General features: G+C 36.1%; 1 protein-coding gene across 1 annotated transcript in view; it reads right to left on the bottom strand.

The window, feature by feature from the left end:
* The window catches only part of LOC132278388 (putative pentatricopeptide repeat-containing protein At1g12700, mitochondrial), a 39,546-nt gene extending 21,309 nt beyond the window's left edge, over positions 1-18,237 (bottom strand). The window contains exons 1-2 of the mRNA XM_059780179.1: positions 17,683-18,237; positions 16,764-16,955 (exon numbers count right to left, since the gene is read on the bottom strand). Of these exons, the coding sequence (XP_059636162.1) occupies positions 16,764-16,955; positions 17,683-18,237 (747 nt within the window). The remainder of the gene's footprint in view (positions 1-16,763; positions 16,956-17,682) is intronic.
* Between the last annotated feature and the right edge of the window lie 737 nt (positions 18,238-18,974).

Raw genomic sequence — 18,974 nt, 5'->3', positions numbered from 1 at the left:
TACAACTTAGGAGTTGTACAGGTATGGTATTTCTTAAACATAGAAACCTGGTTATTGTTGGTTGTGTTGGAATTTGGGTGGAGCTCATATAAAACAGTTGTGCCACACGGAAACGGAAATGAATTTTGGCAAGTCATTAATTCAGAGTTTCGTGAATTCCGATGACGGAATTCCTTTGTGTAGGGGGGAAGAATGTAATACCCCTAGTTTTAAAAAGGATAAAATTGGAATTTTTATTTATTTATTTATTTATTGATTAATTGATTTAATTATGTGATTTAGTTGTTTTGTTTTTCTTAAGTGATTAATAGTGTGTATTTAAATTAATATTGTTTAATTGTGAATAGTGGGTATGTATTTAATTATTTATTGTCTTGAATTTATTTATGTGTTTTGAGTGATTATTTATTTGTTTTCCTTATTTGTTTTACGTGTAATTAATTAATTAGGTTTAGGGTGTTACGATTATGTAATTATGGGTGCCGACTTATAGGAGGTTGGAATTAGGGTTAAGTTTTTATGGTAGCCTATATATTTAACTTTACAAGTCTGCTAGGGTTAAAAACAAACTATGCACGTAAGAATTCTTGAGAGAGAAAACAGAGGCACACATAATGGTTTGGAGAGGAAACTATATGGGCCACCAGTTAGGAGTTCAATCGTGACCTGAAGGTCGTATCAAGGAGGAAGGAGTGGATGGATTGTGGTATTGGAACTGAGCAGTAGGAAGGTTGCCGGTCGTCCGTTCGTCGGAAACTCCATAGACGACGTTGTAAGGTTTCAAACTGAAACCTAAAGGCAAGTTTCATTCTATCTCCTTCCTGTAAACTTGTGTTCTGTGCATTCTATATGGTCTCCAGGAAATTAATTTAACTTTAAAATGGAAGGTTGATACAAGATTATCAGACTGTAACCTGTTGCATGCTTAATTAACTGGTCTCAGTTCTCTTGCATCAATTGTGTTGTTTTCGGTTTAGATTTTTGTCAATTGATTTACATTGGAACATGAAGGGCTTCTAGGGTTGTTTAGACTCTAATTGAACCTTGTAAACTTTAAAAAAAAAATTCAGAACCGAAGGATGGAGTTCGTCGGTAGCAAAGAGGGCAAACAGGGGAACCATAAATTGTTTCGTTTATGGTTTATGTTTTGTTAATTAATTCATATTCAAATTGGAGAAGCTTCTAGGATTGTTAGGACTTAAACGAACAGTAAAATTTATTTAATTAACGTGCTTGAATTTAAAGGAATTTAATTGCATGAAATTGAATTTGTTTTAGGACTGCTTTTACGGTTGGATTATATACCTGTTTTAACCATGATTTCTCTTGAATGTACACTTGTTTTGAATCATGTAGTGATGCAAAATTACTTCTTATAATTAGTTGGGATGGTCTGGAACTTAAAACAGTGGGTTAGGAACTTGAACAGAGGCAACCGGAAAGTCAGAAAGTGTCCGGAATTGAAGAAGACGGAGGTTCAAATAATAGAGCAGGCTCCATTCTTCAAAGGAGCCGGCTCCATTGAGATGGAGCAGGCTCTAAACTATTTTGGAGCCGGCTCCAAGAGGATAGAGCAGGCTCCAAAATATAATGGAGCCGGCTCCACTTTTGGTAATGCACAGTAAGTGCGTTTTTGTAGTTTTTCTGATTTTAGGGGCTTAAATGAAATTAATGGAAAATGGTGTGGGGTTTTAGATGTTTAAAATTAACTTATTAAAACCATAAATTAGTTAGTATATGCTAGTGTGTTAATTTAAATGGACATCATGAATTTTTAAAACAAAAAAATTAATGTGCATGTTGTCTAGGAAGGAGAAAGTCTTAAATTTCTAGTTTGGTTAGCCAATTGAATGGACTGAATTGAAAGATATTTTATGGATGTTGTACCAAAGATATTTGTGATATATTTAAGTTCCATGAGGGTTGGTTGGGTTGTGGTTATCGACGTCATATAATTTAAATACATTGTTGCATGCTGTCAGAAGTGGAGGAGTTTTTATTTGCCGGTTTGTTTTAACCAGTTTATTTTGGTAAGTATAAAATACCATTGGGGTTGTATATAATGTATTGTGAGACTTCTTAGTTGACATATTATGTCAAGCACAGGTTTTAACATGGAGGATTAAAAAGGACGTCATGTAATGAAACGATAATTTTCATGCCGTCAGGGATTAAGGAGGATTTTCATTACTAGTCTTTGTTTTAATAATTTAAATGAACTAGTATGAGAGTATGGTTAGGGATGTCTAGTATAATGTGCTCAGCTCATATTTCTGATAGTCATTATACCATGGTGTGGGTGTTAATTGATGAACTATTGAAATTTCTGTTTTGTCAATTGGATGGATATGGATGGTTTAAATTGTCTATCAATGCGTTAACAATTTAAATGGAAGTTTTATGATTATAATCATATACTGGATGCATAATTTGGTCATACATATAATAGACTGTATTTATGTTTATTTTGGAGTATGGTTGATGAATATTTATTATTAATTTGTCAACTATATTGGATGGAGGATGGTATGCACCGGTATGGGACGGTGGCATACTAGGTATGGATTAGTTCAAACACTATAACCTACCTATTCTGGATTGAGGTGTGAATTCACCATAAAGGTTCAGTCCCACTCATATTTGTGTCATATCAATTATGAATTGAATGACCTACTTTGGTTTCTGGATGGATTGTTATACTTATATCAGACCACTACAAAGAATGGATGATATTTTGTATTAGGAGTATACGGACTTTATATACATATCATTATGGTGCCATGGTATGAGCTTGAGTCTCAGGACCATGGTTAGGGTGCGTATATCGCCTAGGATGGACAACTGGACACAGGTGTTGTTCCCTGGTAGGTTTAGATACACATGACCACAGTATGTGCGATTTGCATGGTATCTCTACTCAGGCTGAGACAGACCTATTGGACTAGTGAGCGTCCTATAGTGTGTATCTATATCTATATGGACTATTTTAGCTATTGCTGAGCTATCTAGGATGTATCTGCGTATTGGGTTTATGTATGGATTGTAGTAGTATGGAACTTGCATGTGGGCCTGACCCACCCTTATTTTTCAGGTGTTCGTGAGTACTAGGCTTAGGGCTTGATCGTGGTGATGCAGATACAGACACTCACTCTTCCGACTATATAGGAGTTTCTTTCTTATTTTAGTCTTGGGTTTTAATTCTGGGTTTCATTTACAGTTGAGGATTATTAGGGGTCCACTTGGTGGATTCCCGAGTTGTAAGGATTGGAAGGTTTAAATTATATTAAATCTTTTTTTTTGAAGGATTTTTTGTATTTGGAATTCTTATCAGCTTATTATTATTTTATCTTATTTCATTTTTTTTATATTCTGTGTTCAATTACATATTGATTGTTTGGTATCCCTCGGATCTGTGCCCGGACTTGATCACCCGTGACTCTAGAATCGAGGGGTATCACACAACCCGCATTCGGGAATCCGAGGGTATCACAGTTGGTATCAGAGCACTCCAGGTTCAAGTGTCCTTAGGAGTGTCTTTCGTTATGTGACTTCCGCGTTGCGTCTCTTAAAACTTAGAGCTCGTATTAGGATTCGTTGTACTCTATTTACGGTTTGTTAGAAGGAGCTGATGTCAATTATATTCTGTAGTCATAGAATGGTTGGCACTAAGAAAAGGATGGGTTTAAGGCGAAAGCGATAAAGACTCAAAGGAGTAAAGGAGTACGTTATCGATTTCGTTACCAAAAGGCAGAGTTAGGGATCGATGGTTTAGGTTCATTTGGCGTTACTTTAAAAGAATAAGCCAAGGGAGGATTTAGGTGTACGTGATAGGACACCGCATATCGAGGCCAACACGACTTCAGTTGATCTCAAAAAGGAGACAAGTGAGGAGTAAGAGCCGAAGAGGATCCTAATGGAGGAGATTTATGTGCATCCAATAGAGAGGGTACTAAATCTTGAAGATGGATGATCGTGCGAGGTGATCTGAATTGCTAATAGTATAGCGAATGTTATTAGTAGAATTGGGGTTGATCACTCTACAAATAATTAAGCTTTCTTATCATCTCTAAAAGAGGTATATAAGAAGTATTGTTCAGGAGTTTGGGGATCGGATGTGTTCTCATCAGAATGAAATACATAATTTTTAAATCACATACAGGAGGGCATTGGTATTATGTTGTGACGTTCTAATTCGCTTTAAAAAGCCAAGTTAGACAGTTTACATTCCGCATATAAGAAGGATGAGGGTTAAGCCCCTGGTATTTGCTTAGGCAAATATTTGTGTTTTTAAGCTATGTTTTAAAGGATATGTTTCGAGATTGGATGATTATTTATGAAACTTTAAAAGGAAATTTTGAAAAAAATCTAGTAAGGTTGATTTCAAAGGAGACTTTCTTTTTTAGAAAAAACGATATCCTAAGTAGGAGTATATCTTGTTTTATTGTGTTTATCATACGTGTTTTAATTTTTTTTTTTTTTTGTTAATTACTCAGGATTTGGTTTGTGGTTTAGTTGGGGACACAAGTGTGTAATCAGCTAGCTATTGTTTTAATAACATGGACTAATAGCACTATTTACGCTAGATTTGTGAGCATACGGTCGTAGGATTTGGTAGATACACATAAATCTAGCCAATCTATTGGACCTGGACATGTGCCATTATGGTGTGTTTTGGGATGGGATAATTAAACCATCACTACGAGTCAAACAATCTAGAACGATTAGTTTGATATACTTTACGTTAGGTATGGATTTGTATCATATTACAACGCCATGATATTGGTGGTTGTTAATGTTTCGGTATGCGTGAGGTAGTGGTAAATAAAGATCATTGTAACGCCATGATAATATATCAGAGGTGCTGGATTTGTTGAACATCTTCTTGAAAATTTCAAAAGTTGTTACCAAGTCGGAAGGAGGATTTAGTACTAGATTAAGTACTTATTGGAATGACACCGAGTGAGGATAGGAGACTGAATAAATATTCATCAGTAAATTCTTAATCAAGAATTTATTCAAGAGGGTGTGTCATTAGGAGGAATTTGCCGGTGTTGCACATGGAGGAGGAAACTAAGTCTCTTCATTTCCATAAATAATATGGAATTATTTTTTTTAGTCACAATTTGCAATAATTAGCTTTTGCAAGGAAATTAATGACTTATGTAGAGGATGGAAAGATTTCATATTCTTTTGAAGTTAGACAAAGAAGTTGGATTGTCATTAACTTTTGTTAAAGAAGCAGGGTGTGTCAAAGACAAGATGGTGAAACCAAACACTTGTAATACCCCGATAATTTTAAAAGATTTATTAATTAGGATTAATTATTTTATTTTATTTTTCAATGATTTATTTTATTTTATTGAGTGCTAGATTAATTATCTTATTTTAATTAAGTTATATTTCGTGATTATGTATGATGATTGATTGTTTGTGTGGTTGATTATTGATTGAATTATTGGTGTGTTGATTTTATTGGTATTATATGACTGAGTTGTAAATTCTTGTTTGTTTATGTGCTTCATGTAATTAGTTATTTTAATTTCTGTATTTAATTAATTATCTTATTTATTTAAATTAATTGGATTGGGCTTAAGGAAAGTTGGACCAAAAGATGTGGTCTTGGGCTTGTATGAAACCTTATTGGGTTAATTAATGAAGGTCCGTGGTTATTTAATTATTTAAATGATCACTTTTGTATCAATTATATATATATATATATATATATATATATATATATAATTAATTAATAATTGTTATGGAAAGATATATATATAGATATATATTTATTGATATTTATAAGTATATATGATTTAATTAACTAATGAGTTAATTATGGAAGGAATATATATTTATATATATATATATATATATATATATATATATATATGTTTATAGATATAAATTATTTAAAGATTATTATTTTAATTCATAATACTAGTTGGAATAGGATTTGGAATTTAAGGTGTATAAAAATACACATAAGGCTTTAGGGTTAAAGGTTTTACACGTTAGAAAATTAAAACAGACAGAGAGAGAGGAAGAAGAAGGGCTGACAAGGAGGAGGTCGGATCTGAAAAGGAGGACGTCGGAATTGGAAGAGATAATTAAAGCTTAAAGCGTCGGTTTCGTTTCGAAACCTTCAGGCGAGTTTTCTCTAACTTTCCTCTTAGAACTCATAAGGATTTCACCTTGAGTATCAAGGCTTTAATTAAATTTATTTGTTTAAAATTATGGTTAGATCGGAATAATTAAAAAGTATAAACTATTATATTTGATTTTTAGATTATTGGATTTTAATTGATATATATAGGTGTTATGTATATTTTAAAATCAATCTATAGGTGGATTTGTGACCCAAGAGAGTTAATTATGGTTTCTTTATTTTCTAGAATTGTTCTGTAATTTTCTGGAATTTTTCTGATATTTTTAGGAATTTATTAGGATTTATTTTCCTATTATTTGTTTGGAAAATAATTATATATATATATATATATATATATATATATATACTAGGTAACTGGGAGCGACGGCACAATAAAGAATTGATCCAGTGCGGCGCGGTGTAGGATAATAGGGTGTATACGCCAATTAGGGCCATTTGATTAATTAAACTTATGTGAATTGATATGGTGCATCGCGGCGCATAAAACTTTGGTGCGCATGTGTATCTGGACCATAGAAGTGGTCTGGTCAACTATGGGATTATTTGGTGTATTGCAGACCATGAGAAGATGGTGCACTCGCTGATCTGGACCTTAGATCTATTATAGTTAATAGAAAATAATCTAGTGTGAGCGTGTTCATTTGCGCACTCATTTATGACCATTGGATGCGGCATAAAGGAAGTGATGGATTCAGTGTGGTGAGCTCACGGTAGCTGAAAGAGCTTAGCCAATACCAGCACACAAGGAGGCTTGAATCCAGCGCGTGCAAGTGCATAGTAAGCACGTGGGCGCGCGTGGGAAACTATGTTGGCCTAATTCGACACTAGAAATTAAAACGGTCATAACTTAGTCATTTTAAATCGAAATTGGGTCATTCTTGAGCTCAAATTCAAGGATTTTTCGTCTTCTTTCCAATGGTACCAATTTCATTATCAGATTCCCATCCTACTAGGAGATATTTATGTTTTAGTGAGAAAGTGTCGGAAAACTATTTAAACCAATATGGAGTATTTAAAGGAAACTATTTCTGACATATTTAGTTGGACTAATTTGTGTAAATATAATAAATTAATAATTTGTTATGAAAGGAAGTGTGTATATATATATATATATATATATATATATATATATATATAATTATTTATATATGTGTATATATAGTTTAATTTGTCTATAGTTTAATTTGTCTATGAGTTGTATGGAAGGATGAATATATATATATATATGTATATTGATTTTAAATAATTAAGGATTATTAAAGAAGGTGTTAAACACATATATACATTAAATAACATATGTGTAGGTATATATATATATAAATCATTTAAGATGATTAATATTATCAATCTTATTTGGCATATCTTAATAGGCTGGTTGTTAAATTAATGATATGCGTATAATATGCATGTGATGGCTATGTATGATTTAGCGTATTGTTAATTTTAAAGTTAATTCATGGTTAAAGTGTGGGCATGGATGAATTGTCAAATGATTAAATATATTACCTAAATATTTGTATGAATAGAATACATATATGGAAAGCATGGATGAATTGCTAATTAAATGTATGAATAAATATACCTGTGGAGGCATGGTTGAATTGCCAATGTATAAATATACATACACGGAGGCATGGTTGAATTGCCAATGTATAAATAAATATACTTATGGAGGCATGGTTGAATTGCCAATATATAAATAAAAATATTTACAATGGCATGGTTGATTTGCCAAAGCATAATTACGTTGTTATGTGTTAGATGATTAAAATATCATCTATGGTTGTTGTATGTATGGATTGGATTAGGGTTAGATATTCTTAAATGAGAATAGTTTAGTACTTACTGGTTAGTGTATTATTTTATATTAATAAAATAATATTGGGGAAGACGTGGATGATTTGTCAAAACTTGGATTTTGGATATGTGATTTAAACAATTAAAATCATTATCGGGTTGGGATTAAATAGAGTATTGCTTTTATTATAATTTGTTGTTTAAATTATTAAACAACTGACTAGGATGGGATTAAGGTCAAAGGAGTTTTTATAAAATGAAATGGTAGATTGGTCTAGGTATGAATATTATTTTAATAATTATTTAATAGGTATGGAAATTTAATAAACCTATTAATGGATGTGATTAGTATAGTATATATAATTATATATAGACATGTATATCGTGCTTTATTAAAGTTAAAATTTTATTAGGTTTGGTTTTGATCAGAGATGATCTGTTTATTGGTTTTCAGAGGCCTGGTAGAGTGAACTTGCTCGTAGGGTTTAACCCACGATTTATTTTTCAGGTTATTAGAGGTTCCAGTCTCGAGGTTGAAGATCCGCAGCTGGGAGACTGTCATTCGTTTATTCATCTTGTGTACTTTTAAATAGTATTGGATTATTGGATAATGTTTTAAGGGGTCCTTGAGTTATGGGATTTCCGAATTGTAATTGTTGGAGAATCATTAAGTAATATTTATTTATTAGTTTTCTTCAGCGGTTTATTTATTCTTTATTATTCATCTTTGTATTCTGTGCTTGTTAAATACTTAAATTGTTTTGATATCCCTTGATTTTGTGCGCGGACTTGATCAACCTGTGTTCCAAAATTAGGGGGTATTACAACACTTATATAAAGATGAGGTGTATGATATGTATGGAAATGTCGTAGTTTGTTGACTTTTGTTAAGTTAAAGTCATAGTTGACTATTGATAAATGGAATTACCAATTGACTTTCAATATCGGTAAGTTTATCACAGATCAGTGGTGGAAAGATTTAGTTGCAGAATTCGCTTTTGAAGATACTCCAATTTAAACAATAGGTACAGACGAAAGCTGGTGGTACCGGATTAACGGTACTTTCTGCAGACAAATTGGATGGAGGATGCAAGGACTGAGTTTCACAACTTTTAGTTCTTCATCCTGGTGGAAACATGATGCTTCACGATAGGCAAGAGAATGGACATAGTGATTTATCTCCAAGTCTAATATTTATTAGATAATAGAGATGGACCATCAAAGATCACTAGATCCTTTGCAGTCATTTCTTATACTAAAGTGGAAATGAGAGAGCATTTTACAGATTTAGTTGCGGGATTTCTGATTTTACACAAGAGTCAGGATTCTGGATGGGATATTGGTTGATTGATACATTAGGTCAGCTTGATTCTTGTCTATTTCAAACTGGTAGGACTTCAGTTCATACGAATAGAATGGATCACGAGACGGTTTAGATAGATAGAAGTGGTAATTCACACTTTATATCAAGTTCCGTCTGGTGGAAGCAATTATGGAAGTGGATGCTCTTAACAACCGATAAGATATTTAAATCCATATGGAATTATCCACAATGACCCATATGGAATTATGCCCCTTGGAAGAATTTGGCAACCCTTCCACAAAATCCATAGATATGCTCTCCCATTTCCACTCCGGAATTGGTAGTGGCTGTAGAGCTCCTGGCGGCCTCTGATGATCAATCTTAACCATCTGACAAGTACTACACTGAGAAACAAAAAGAGCAATATCCCTCTTCATACCTGCCCACCAAAACTGCCGCTTCATATCCTGATACATCTTATCGCCTCCTGGATGAACAGAGAACTCAGAGTGGTGAGTCTCAGTCATTACATCCTTCCTCAAACCATCAGCAAAAGGTACTACCAACAGGTCGACGACTGAGTGCATCCGCCGCCACATTCGCTTTCCCTAGATAGTACTGTATAGAAAAATTATAGTCTTTTACAAACTCCAACCATCTGTGCTGCCTCATATTCAGCTCCCGCTGAGTGAACAAGTACTGCAGACTCTTGTAATCACTGAATAATCTGAAGGACTCACCTAACAGATAATGCCTTCAAATACGTAAGGCAAAGACCACTGCTGCCAACTCTAAATCATGTGTTGGATAATTAAGCTCATGAGGCTTAAGTTTCCGAGATCCATAAGAAATCCGTATAGACAAGATACTATATCCCGCTCTGTGGAGTAGCCAGAACTGGTGCAGAAGTCAACTTCCTTTTTAGCTCATCAAAAGCTCGCTGACAGTGCTCATCCCACACAAACTGTACACCCTTCTTGGTCAGATGAGTGAGTGGTCCTGCTATCTTGGAGAACCCCTGGATGAACCGACAATAATATCCTGCCAAACCGAGAAAACTTTGAATCTCGGTAGGTGAAGTAGGCTGACCCCATTCCACCACAGCTGAAACCTTGGCTGGATCAACCGCTATCCCCCCTTCTGACACCACGTGACCCAGAAACTTCACTTCCCGCTGCCAAAATTCACACTTCTCGAACTTGGCATATAACTGGTGCTCACGAAGCGTCTGCAAGACTATGCGAAGATGTCGAGCATGATCGTCCTCCGACCGAGAATAGATCAAGATGTCATCAATAAAAACAATAACAAACTGATCCAAATAAGCCTAGAAAACTCTGTTCATTAAGTCCATGAACACTACAGGTGAGTTAGTCGTCCCAAACGGCATAACACGAAACTCATAAGAACCATATCTCGTGAGAAATGCTGTCTTAGGAACATCCTGCTCCCTAACCCTCAGCTGATGATACCCAGAATGCAGATCAATCTTAGAGAAATATGTGGCTCCCCTTAATTGATCAAACAAGTCATCAATCCTGGGCAAAGGATACTTGTTACGAATTGTAACCTTGTTCAACTCCCTGTAATTTATACACAGGCGAAGCGAACCATCCTTCTTCTTCACAAACAGAACCGGTGCTCCCCAAGGTGATGTACTTCTACGAATAAAACCCTGGCTGAGTAACTGCTGAATCTGATCCCTCAGCTCTCTCATCTCTACCGGTGCCATCCTATAGGGTGCCCTAGCAATAGGCGCAGTGCCTGGAGCTAAGTCTATCACAAAATCGATCTCGCGACTAGGTGGCAATCCTGGAATCTCCTGAAATACATCTGGGAAATCATGTACAATTGGTATGCTATCCAATGACACAGTAATCCCCTCCTCCTTTTCCTCCTCCATATGGAACAAATAGGTGTTACCGCCCCCTTTAGAACGTGGCATAGCTACTACATACATATCCTGACCAGGTATGGTAAATATAATAGATCTATCATAACAATCAACTTGGGCATGGTAGTGAGACAACCAATCCATCCCAGGTATTACATCATAAGTGTGCATGTCTAGGACCAATAAGTTGGCTAGAAATCTGAGTTTGCCAATATCTAGTGTCACAGACCCATCACTCTCATGTATAATAGTTGTATCGCCCAATGGTGTAGAAATACCCTGAGGTCTAGTGCATACCCTCGTCCTCATCCCAGACAAAGCAACAAAAGTCTTAACTACAAATGAGTGTGTAGCACCCGTATCAAATAAAACACGTCCATGTAAACCATGAATAGAAACTTACCCTCAATAGACTGAGGTGCCTGAACATCCTGTGGCATGGGGTTATACACCCTGCCATAGTGTAACTGCTGTGGTGCCTGTCCCTGAATCTGCGGCGGTGCCGGTAAAGCCAGATGTGTCTGTCCCTGAATCCGTGGAACCTGTGGAGCTGGTAAAGGCACTGGCTCCCTCTGTCCTTGCGGCACATGCTGTCCCTGTCCCTGTCTGACTGTAGAACACTACCGGGAAGTGTGACCATACTCCCCACAAGTACAGCAACTACCCTGAAAAGTACCGAATGGCCTCCTCTGTCGGTTAGCCTGTGGCTGACCCTGTCCTGCCTGTGGTCCCCCATTCTGCTGTCGCTGAACAGGTGCCACATCCCTGGGAGCATCTGATCCACCCTTGTGCTTCTTCCAAGGCTGTTGTCCTTGGAACTTGCCCTTGTCATTCTGTCGGTGACCGTTCCCATTCCCTTTCTCAGCTGACTGATTAGCAGAGTTTCTGTCACCCGTTTCTCACCCTTGGCCTATCTGATATCCACAGTCAACTGATACTGCTGTAGCGCAGCGTCTACCACTTGAGCATAAGTAGTATAGGCTGGACTACCTGTAATAGCTCTCTTGATAGACCACATCAGTCCCTTGACGAAACTGTTGCATTTTTTCTCTTCTGTATCCACCTCCTCCGGTGCAAAAAGTGATAAGCGCATGAACTGCTGCTCATACTCCGCCATTGTCATGTTCCCCTACTGCAGATTTAGAAACTCAGTTTTCATAGCTGCCCTGACTGCATAGGGAAAATATTTCTCGTCAAAGCGAGCATTGAACTCATCATAAGTCAATGTCATCATCTCCTCTGGGTGGTAACTGACTCCCACCACTGTAGTGCATCCCCAACTAACTTGAAAGTAGCAAGCATCTGCTTCTGAACCTCCGTGCACTGAACCAAACGAAGATGACGCTCAATATCCTGTTTCCACTGGTGAGCTGCTCTCGCATCGGTGGAGCCCGAGAACACAGGTGGACTCCCTTTTGCGAAAAAGCTCCTAGCCTTTCCCCAAGAATCCATCTGAACCACTAGTGCTGGTACAGGTGTCTGCTGAACCTGTGGTTGGTTCCGGAGTACAGCTGTTACCCCAGCCTCTATAGCTCGAGCAACAAGGTCATTGAGGTGTGGAGGAATCTCTGGATCTCTGACCCGACCCTGACTCTGTTGAACTTCCTCATGCTCCTTCTGAAACCCTGGCATTTGCTGCTCTTCTTCCATTTGCCGACGTTGTAGACGTTCCTACTGTCTACGTGCCGCTCTCCTCTGTCGACTATTCATGTTCTGTCCTCTTCCAGTGTTAACCATGCTGTTAACATAGAAAGACAGATATCAGTACGAGTTTAAACGAACCGTAAAAGAATTCAACAAATCCTAAACATAAGCTCTATATAAAAAAAACGCTATGCGGAAGTCTTAATACGAAACGTCTTAGAAACACTTGAACCTGGAGTGCTCTGATACCAACTGTGATACCCCTCGGATCCGAGACACGGGTTGATCAGGCCCAGGCCCAAACCCGAGGGAATATCAAACAATTAAAGTATTTTAAAGCGAATACAGATGACAAAATGAAATAATAAAGATAGAATAAAACTGAAAGAAACATTAATTATAAAACCCTCCATGCATAACTGAAATAATAAAACTCCAATCCTCCAAAACTTCAAGGTTACAACTTGGGAATCCACTGGTGGCCCCCTAACCAAAAATTCAACTGAAACTGAAAACTTAAAATAGAAAATGCTAGAAACATCGAGAAAAATCCTACGTAATCAAATGAATGTGAGACTGTCCTTGACAAGCACGATCAAGCTCTAAGGCTGGAACCGTCATGTACCTGAAAAGAATAATAAAGGAGAGGGTCAGACCCACGAGCAAGTTCTAATCTAACTGCAATCCATACAATGACCCGATACGCAGATACACCGTAGACACCTCACAAAATCTATCTAGTCCATACGTATAAATATATCCACACTAAGGGACATTCACTGGTCTATAATAGGGGTATCAACCTGAATAGAAGGCAACATGCGAATACGCACCCAAAGGTAGGCATGAGTACCTAGACCTAACAGGGTACACCTCAACCTATTATAACCAGCTACGTATCCACCGCATATACGCACCCTAACCAACGAGTCTGAGACTCAAGCTCAGCTCGTGGTACTATAAACATATATATATAATCCATCCAAATCCAGGGTATGTAGTTCAAATATTTAATAAACTGACATACAACAAACCAACTGGTTAGTCACTCAACTTATTCAGTTGATGTGACTTAACCTCCGTCCATTAATCTAGGAAGCCACTCAACTTAGTTGCAGTAGACATGTCTTAACCAAAATTAGGATTTAATATTTATAAATCCACTCCTTAAATCCGTTAGGTTAGGTTTAGGTGTTTGGAGCTAAACCGTCACCAGTATGTCACCGTCCCATTCCGGTGTATACAATCTTCCATATCCAGGTAAATTACAATGTATACATAATAAACAAGTAATTTACAGTTCAAAACCACCATCCAAATAATTGCAGAAAAGTATTTAAGATTTCAGCAATTTAAATCCCAGAATTAAACCATGTAATTGCAGGAAACAGTTTAATAGTTTACACAACTAGCATCGAAAGCATGCATAGACCCAATCCAATATATTAATGACTCTATCATGCATTTAGAACAAATTCTATAATCCTATTATAGTCCAACAAATTGCTAAATTAACCTAAACAATTTATTTCGTCCCATCCGATAACAGTGTACTAAGTCATACGCTTTTATACTGTTTTATTCTTTATCTTGGAGACTTAAACCATGCATCAATTAGTTTAATCACACTTAGAATCAAGTAATTAGATCCTCTGTAAAGTTCCCACAATACATTAGAAACATCCCAAGGCTCAAACAGTGTCCAGAATACCAAACAGTGCATTAAAAACTAAAAAAAAATAAAATTAATCGTATAATGAAGAGGGAGCCTGCTCCAAATTTTGGGAGTAAGCTCTTTCAGCCTAGAGCCGGCTCTAGGAGTCCTTAGAGCCGGCTCTACTTGTTATGGGAGCCGGCTCCCACATCCATGGAACCGGCTCTCACCTCCTTTGAGAGCCTCTGTCCCGTTGTTTCGTTTCAGTCCGTCTGCTCCCTATCTGATCAATTCCTACCACTCTATTGGTTTCTAAAACTAATCTAAGGAGTCTTAATTTAGTCTAGAAGCATCCCCAAGGTTGTTTACAATAATTTTGAAAACAATTACAGAGTTTAATCAAGCCATTTAAACTAGTATGCTTGAAAAACAATACTGGAACAGGTTTCAGAAACTTTCAGTTCTCTTCCGAACCCTCTGTTCCTCTTCACCACTGAACCTACGGATCTTATATCAATCCCAATAATATCCCCATGGTTCATTTACAGAGACTAAAAAAAATATTCCAAAGACTAGAGTTACAACAGAGCAACATGCTTAAAGAACAGAAAACTGAAACGAGCCATGCATGAACTGTAACAAAATGGTTTTCAACATAAACAGATCGTTCATATGACATATATTAAACATATATCTTCCAGTTATTGATTGATTAAACCCTAAAGATTATCTAGGTGCACATAACACGGGCCAAAGAAAAGGAGAAAGAAAAGAACTTGCCTTTGAGTTTCAGACTTGAAACTCTAAATTCCCAGTTTTTGTATTGCCCGTTCAATTCCCCAATGCTGTTCCACAAACCCACGTTCCTTCTACCTTGCTCCCACCTATCCTTCCTCTCCTATCTCTCTTAATTCTCCCTCTGTATCCCACGGTCTCTGTTTTTACAAAAATTACGGTTAATTATTCTAAAACCCTAAACCACCGTGACACACATACTTATAGGCTTAGTGATTAAACCCTAATCTTATAGGCTTAGTGATTAAACCCTAATCCATGTATAACTCGGCCCATAAAAACCTAGGTTATACTAACTGTCGGCACATAACTATAAGACAGTCATGATGAACAATAATTTAAATTAATTAAACCAGTCACTTAAAACAATTAACTTAAGACAATTAAATTAGTAAATCCCCTAAAATCAACACAATTAAAAAAAAAATTTAAAACAATTAAATCTGCAATTAAGACAACTAATTAAACAAAACAATTAATCAATTAAGTAAAACAAAACCCAAATTTAATATAACCATGAAATAAACACACAATTAAAAAAAACAATTTAAACTAATTAAATCAAATAAAAACCAATTAAACAATTAAATAAAGGATTAAACAATTAAATAAATGTCAGGACTATCCTTTTAAAATTAGGGGTATTACAAGTTGTATCAGAAGAGTTTATTAATTAATGGAAATACATTCTGAGGTTTATTATTAGATTATCATTTTAGTTTCTTGTCAGCATTTTATTTATTCTTCTTTATTCTTTTGTACTCTATATTCGTTTATTATCAATTTGTTTTGATATCCTCGGATATTCGGGCGTGGGCCGGCCAACCCGCATTCGGGAATCCGAGGGTATCACAATTAAACACTCTATTGGCAATGGAGCTACTACATCCTTCTAGTGGGATAACTGGGCTCCAGGAGGGCCTCTATGCTCTAGATTCACAACTAATCTTCTATCAGAGAGTAGATTGAATGAAGAAGCAACAGTGGATAACTTCATTGTTGATAATTCCTGGGTTTTCCCTACCACCCTAACCAATGCCATCCCAGAACTGCTCACTCTACCTGCTTCTTGCATATCTAGAAGTGATATTAAAAAATGGATTCCATCCCCTACTGGCAAGTACTCTTTTAGCCACACAGCTGCACAATTAGCTGAAGCCCTTCCTAACGTCCCATGGCACAATATAGTTTGGCATTCCCTATCCATTCCAAGAATGAAATTTATTCTTTGGTTGGCTGCTCAATCTAAATTGCCAACCCTTGACAGTAAGTCTATGGCCAACCACCAAAACATATGTCCTTTGTGCAATATGTCACCTGAATCTCATAACCACTTATTTCTTAATTGCTCATTCGTCTCTCCTATATAGCGTTTTATCAAATATTGGTGCAATATTCAGACAGTTATCACTAATTAGGAAAACCTTGTACAGTGGTCTAGTACTCAGTAGAACGCAAACACACATGAAAATCTATACAGGAAATTGGGCTTATCAGCCATGGTGTACCATACCTGGGAGGAAAGGAATGCCAGAATCTTCAGAGGGAAGAAAGCTTCACAGAGGGTTGTCTGCGCCAAGATCTCTTCCACTATCGCTACTATCTTGAAGCTTGGCAATCTCAAGGATTGCTTGGAATCTAGATCTATCCTCATGGACTGGAACATCTCACCGTCTTCTACAAGACCTCCTCCGCGCCCTCCAGACTGAATCATAGCGGCTTAGCTACGAATTGATGTCACCAGATTGTATATGATCTCCATTGACAGCCGGTGCCGTTAATGGTAGTTATCATTTGGGATCGGGTCCTCCCTTGTTGGGTTGGTTTTAATAGCTTTATGTTATTTGGGCTTGTCGCTCTTGGGCCTAAGGCCTCTTGTACATATTTTAATCAATGAAAATTGCTTTAATTTTTGAAAAAAAAAAAGAAAAAGAAAAAAAAAACACAAGTGAACGGAGATATAATATGTAGCATTTCTTAAATTCTGAGGAGTTTTTTTTTTTTTTTTTTTTTTTTTTTTTTTTTTTTTTTTTTGGGACAATAGTTAACTCCTCATCGGTTATTATCCTCACTATATATGTGACACAATCTTATTATGATATATCATAATCAATAAAATATAAAAGTAAATAATATCATACAGAGACTAAAGGGTAAATTACACTTAGACTCCCTGAAGTTAGGTCATTTCTCACCTAGATGAAAATTTTGGTTTTAATTTTTACTTATATTTGAAAGAGTGATTTTGTATTTCACTTACACCCCAAATGTCAATTTGGAAGGTAAGTGAAATACTTTTTAGGTATAAAATGACTATTCTACCCTTTTGACCATCTGTTGACTTAAAAAAAGTGTATTTTAATTTTTTCATGACAAAAATACCCCCACAAGGCCAACAGACAAAAGCCATGAATCAAATAATTGTATGTCACTGCATCAGCAGGAATTCCTTGATCAACCATTTCATCGAAAAATCTTACAGCTTCCTTCAACCGGCCTGTACTACACAATCCATTAATCAAAGAACTATAAACAATAACATCTGGAGAAACTCCTCCGCCAATCATTTCTGTGTAGATATCAATCGCCTTACTTATCAACACATCCTTGCAAAGAGAAGCAATGATCATGCTATATGTAAACACATTCACCTCGTAGTTTGTCTTTAACATCTTCCTATGCAACTCAAGAGCAAGACCCATCTCGCAGATTTTACAAAGCCAATTAATAAGAATTCCATATGCGAACACGTCTCCTTGGACACCCTTTTCAGTCATTTCATCAAACAACTGGACTGCATTCATAACCTTACCTTCCATACACAAGCCCTTAACCAGAGTATTGACGGTCATTGAATCCAGCTTCAAACCTCTCTTCAAAATCTCCCCAAAAAGACCAAACCCAGAATTAACATTATTCAAGTGACAACAACAATTGATCAAAATGTTCAATGTACACAAATCAAGCTCAATTCCAGCAAAACCCATCTTCTTATATAGCGAAAACACTACCAAATAGCATCTGACTTTGGAGATAGAACCAAATAGATGATTAAACGTATCCATTGACGGCATTGGTTGCGTTTGATTCAATTTGTCAAAGTATTTTTGGACAACCCTTAACATTATTTCTCCTACAGATTCGCTAGTTTTGGAAGTTGAAGAAGAATATTGAAATGGATTTATATATATGAAGGTTAAAGAGTATATATATTTACTCTTTTGAATTGCATTACCTATAAGAACATTTGCATTATTTTGCAACATTAAAGTAGGAGTATTTGGAACTGAAAAAATTGTTCAGATATATGTACTTTGGAAGTTACAAACATGCATATGTATGAATATAGACTTGCATAAACAAATCATATATCAGCTGCAGAAAACTATGGACAGGTCAATGGGCATGTCTTCTTGATTATGGGATACAGTAAAGTATAATTTATTAGATGTATATTATGCATTTTCATCAAAATATAAATTAGACGTATTAATGGATATTCTATATTATTACAGGTAGTATTCACTATTCATAAAACAAAATGAGTTTGGGATTTGAGATCACAAAATTTGCTAGAACTTTCTAATTTATCTTAAAGTGAGAGCTTCGTGGGTTATATTTTCCATGACTATATATGGGTTAGTTTGGTTAGGAGAGAAATGCAGAGAGGTGTGTTGGGTGTTGTGTGGTGTGTGTCATTTGGTGCGTGTTACTGTGTTAGTAT

The sequence above is a fragment of the Cornus florida genome, unplaced genomic scaffold, assembly GCF_030987335.1.
Source record: "Cornus florida cultivar Cherokee Brave unplaced genomic scaffold, ASM3098733v1 CherokeeBrave_3.0.0_Hap2_Chr10, whole genome shotgun sequence".
Lineage (NCBI taxonomy): Eukaryota > Viridiplantae > Streptophyta > Magnoliopsida > Cornales > Cornaceae > Cornus > Cornus florida.
Note: the sequence above shows the minus strand (reverse complement) of the source record. Positions and strands in the feature narration are given on the sequence as shown.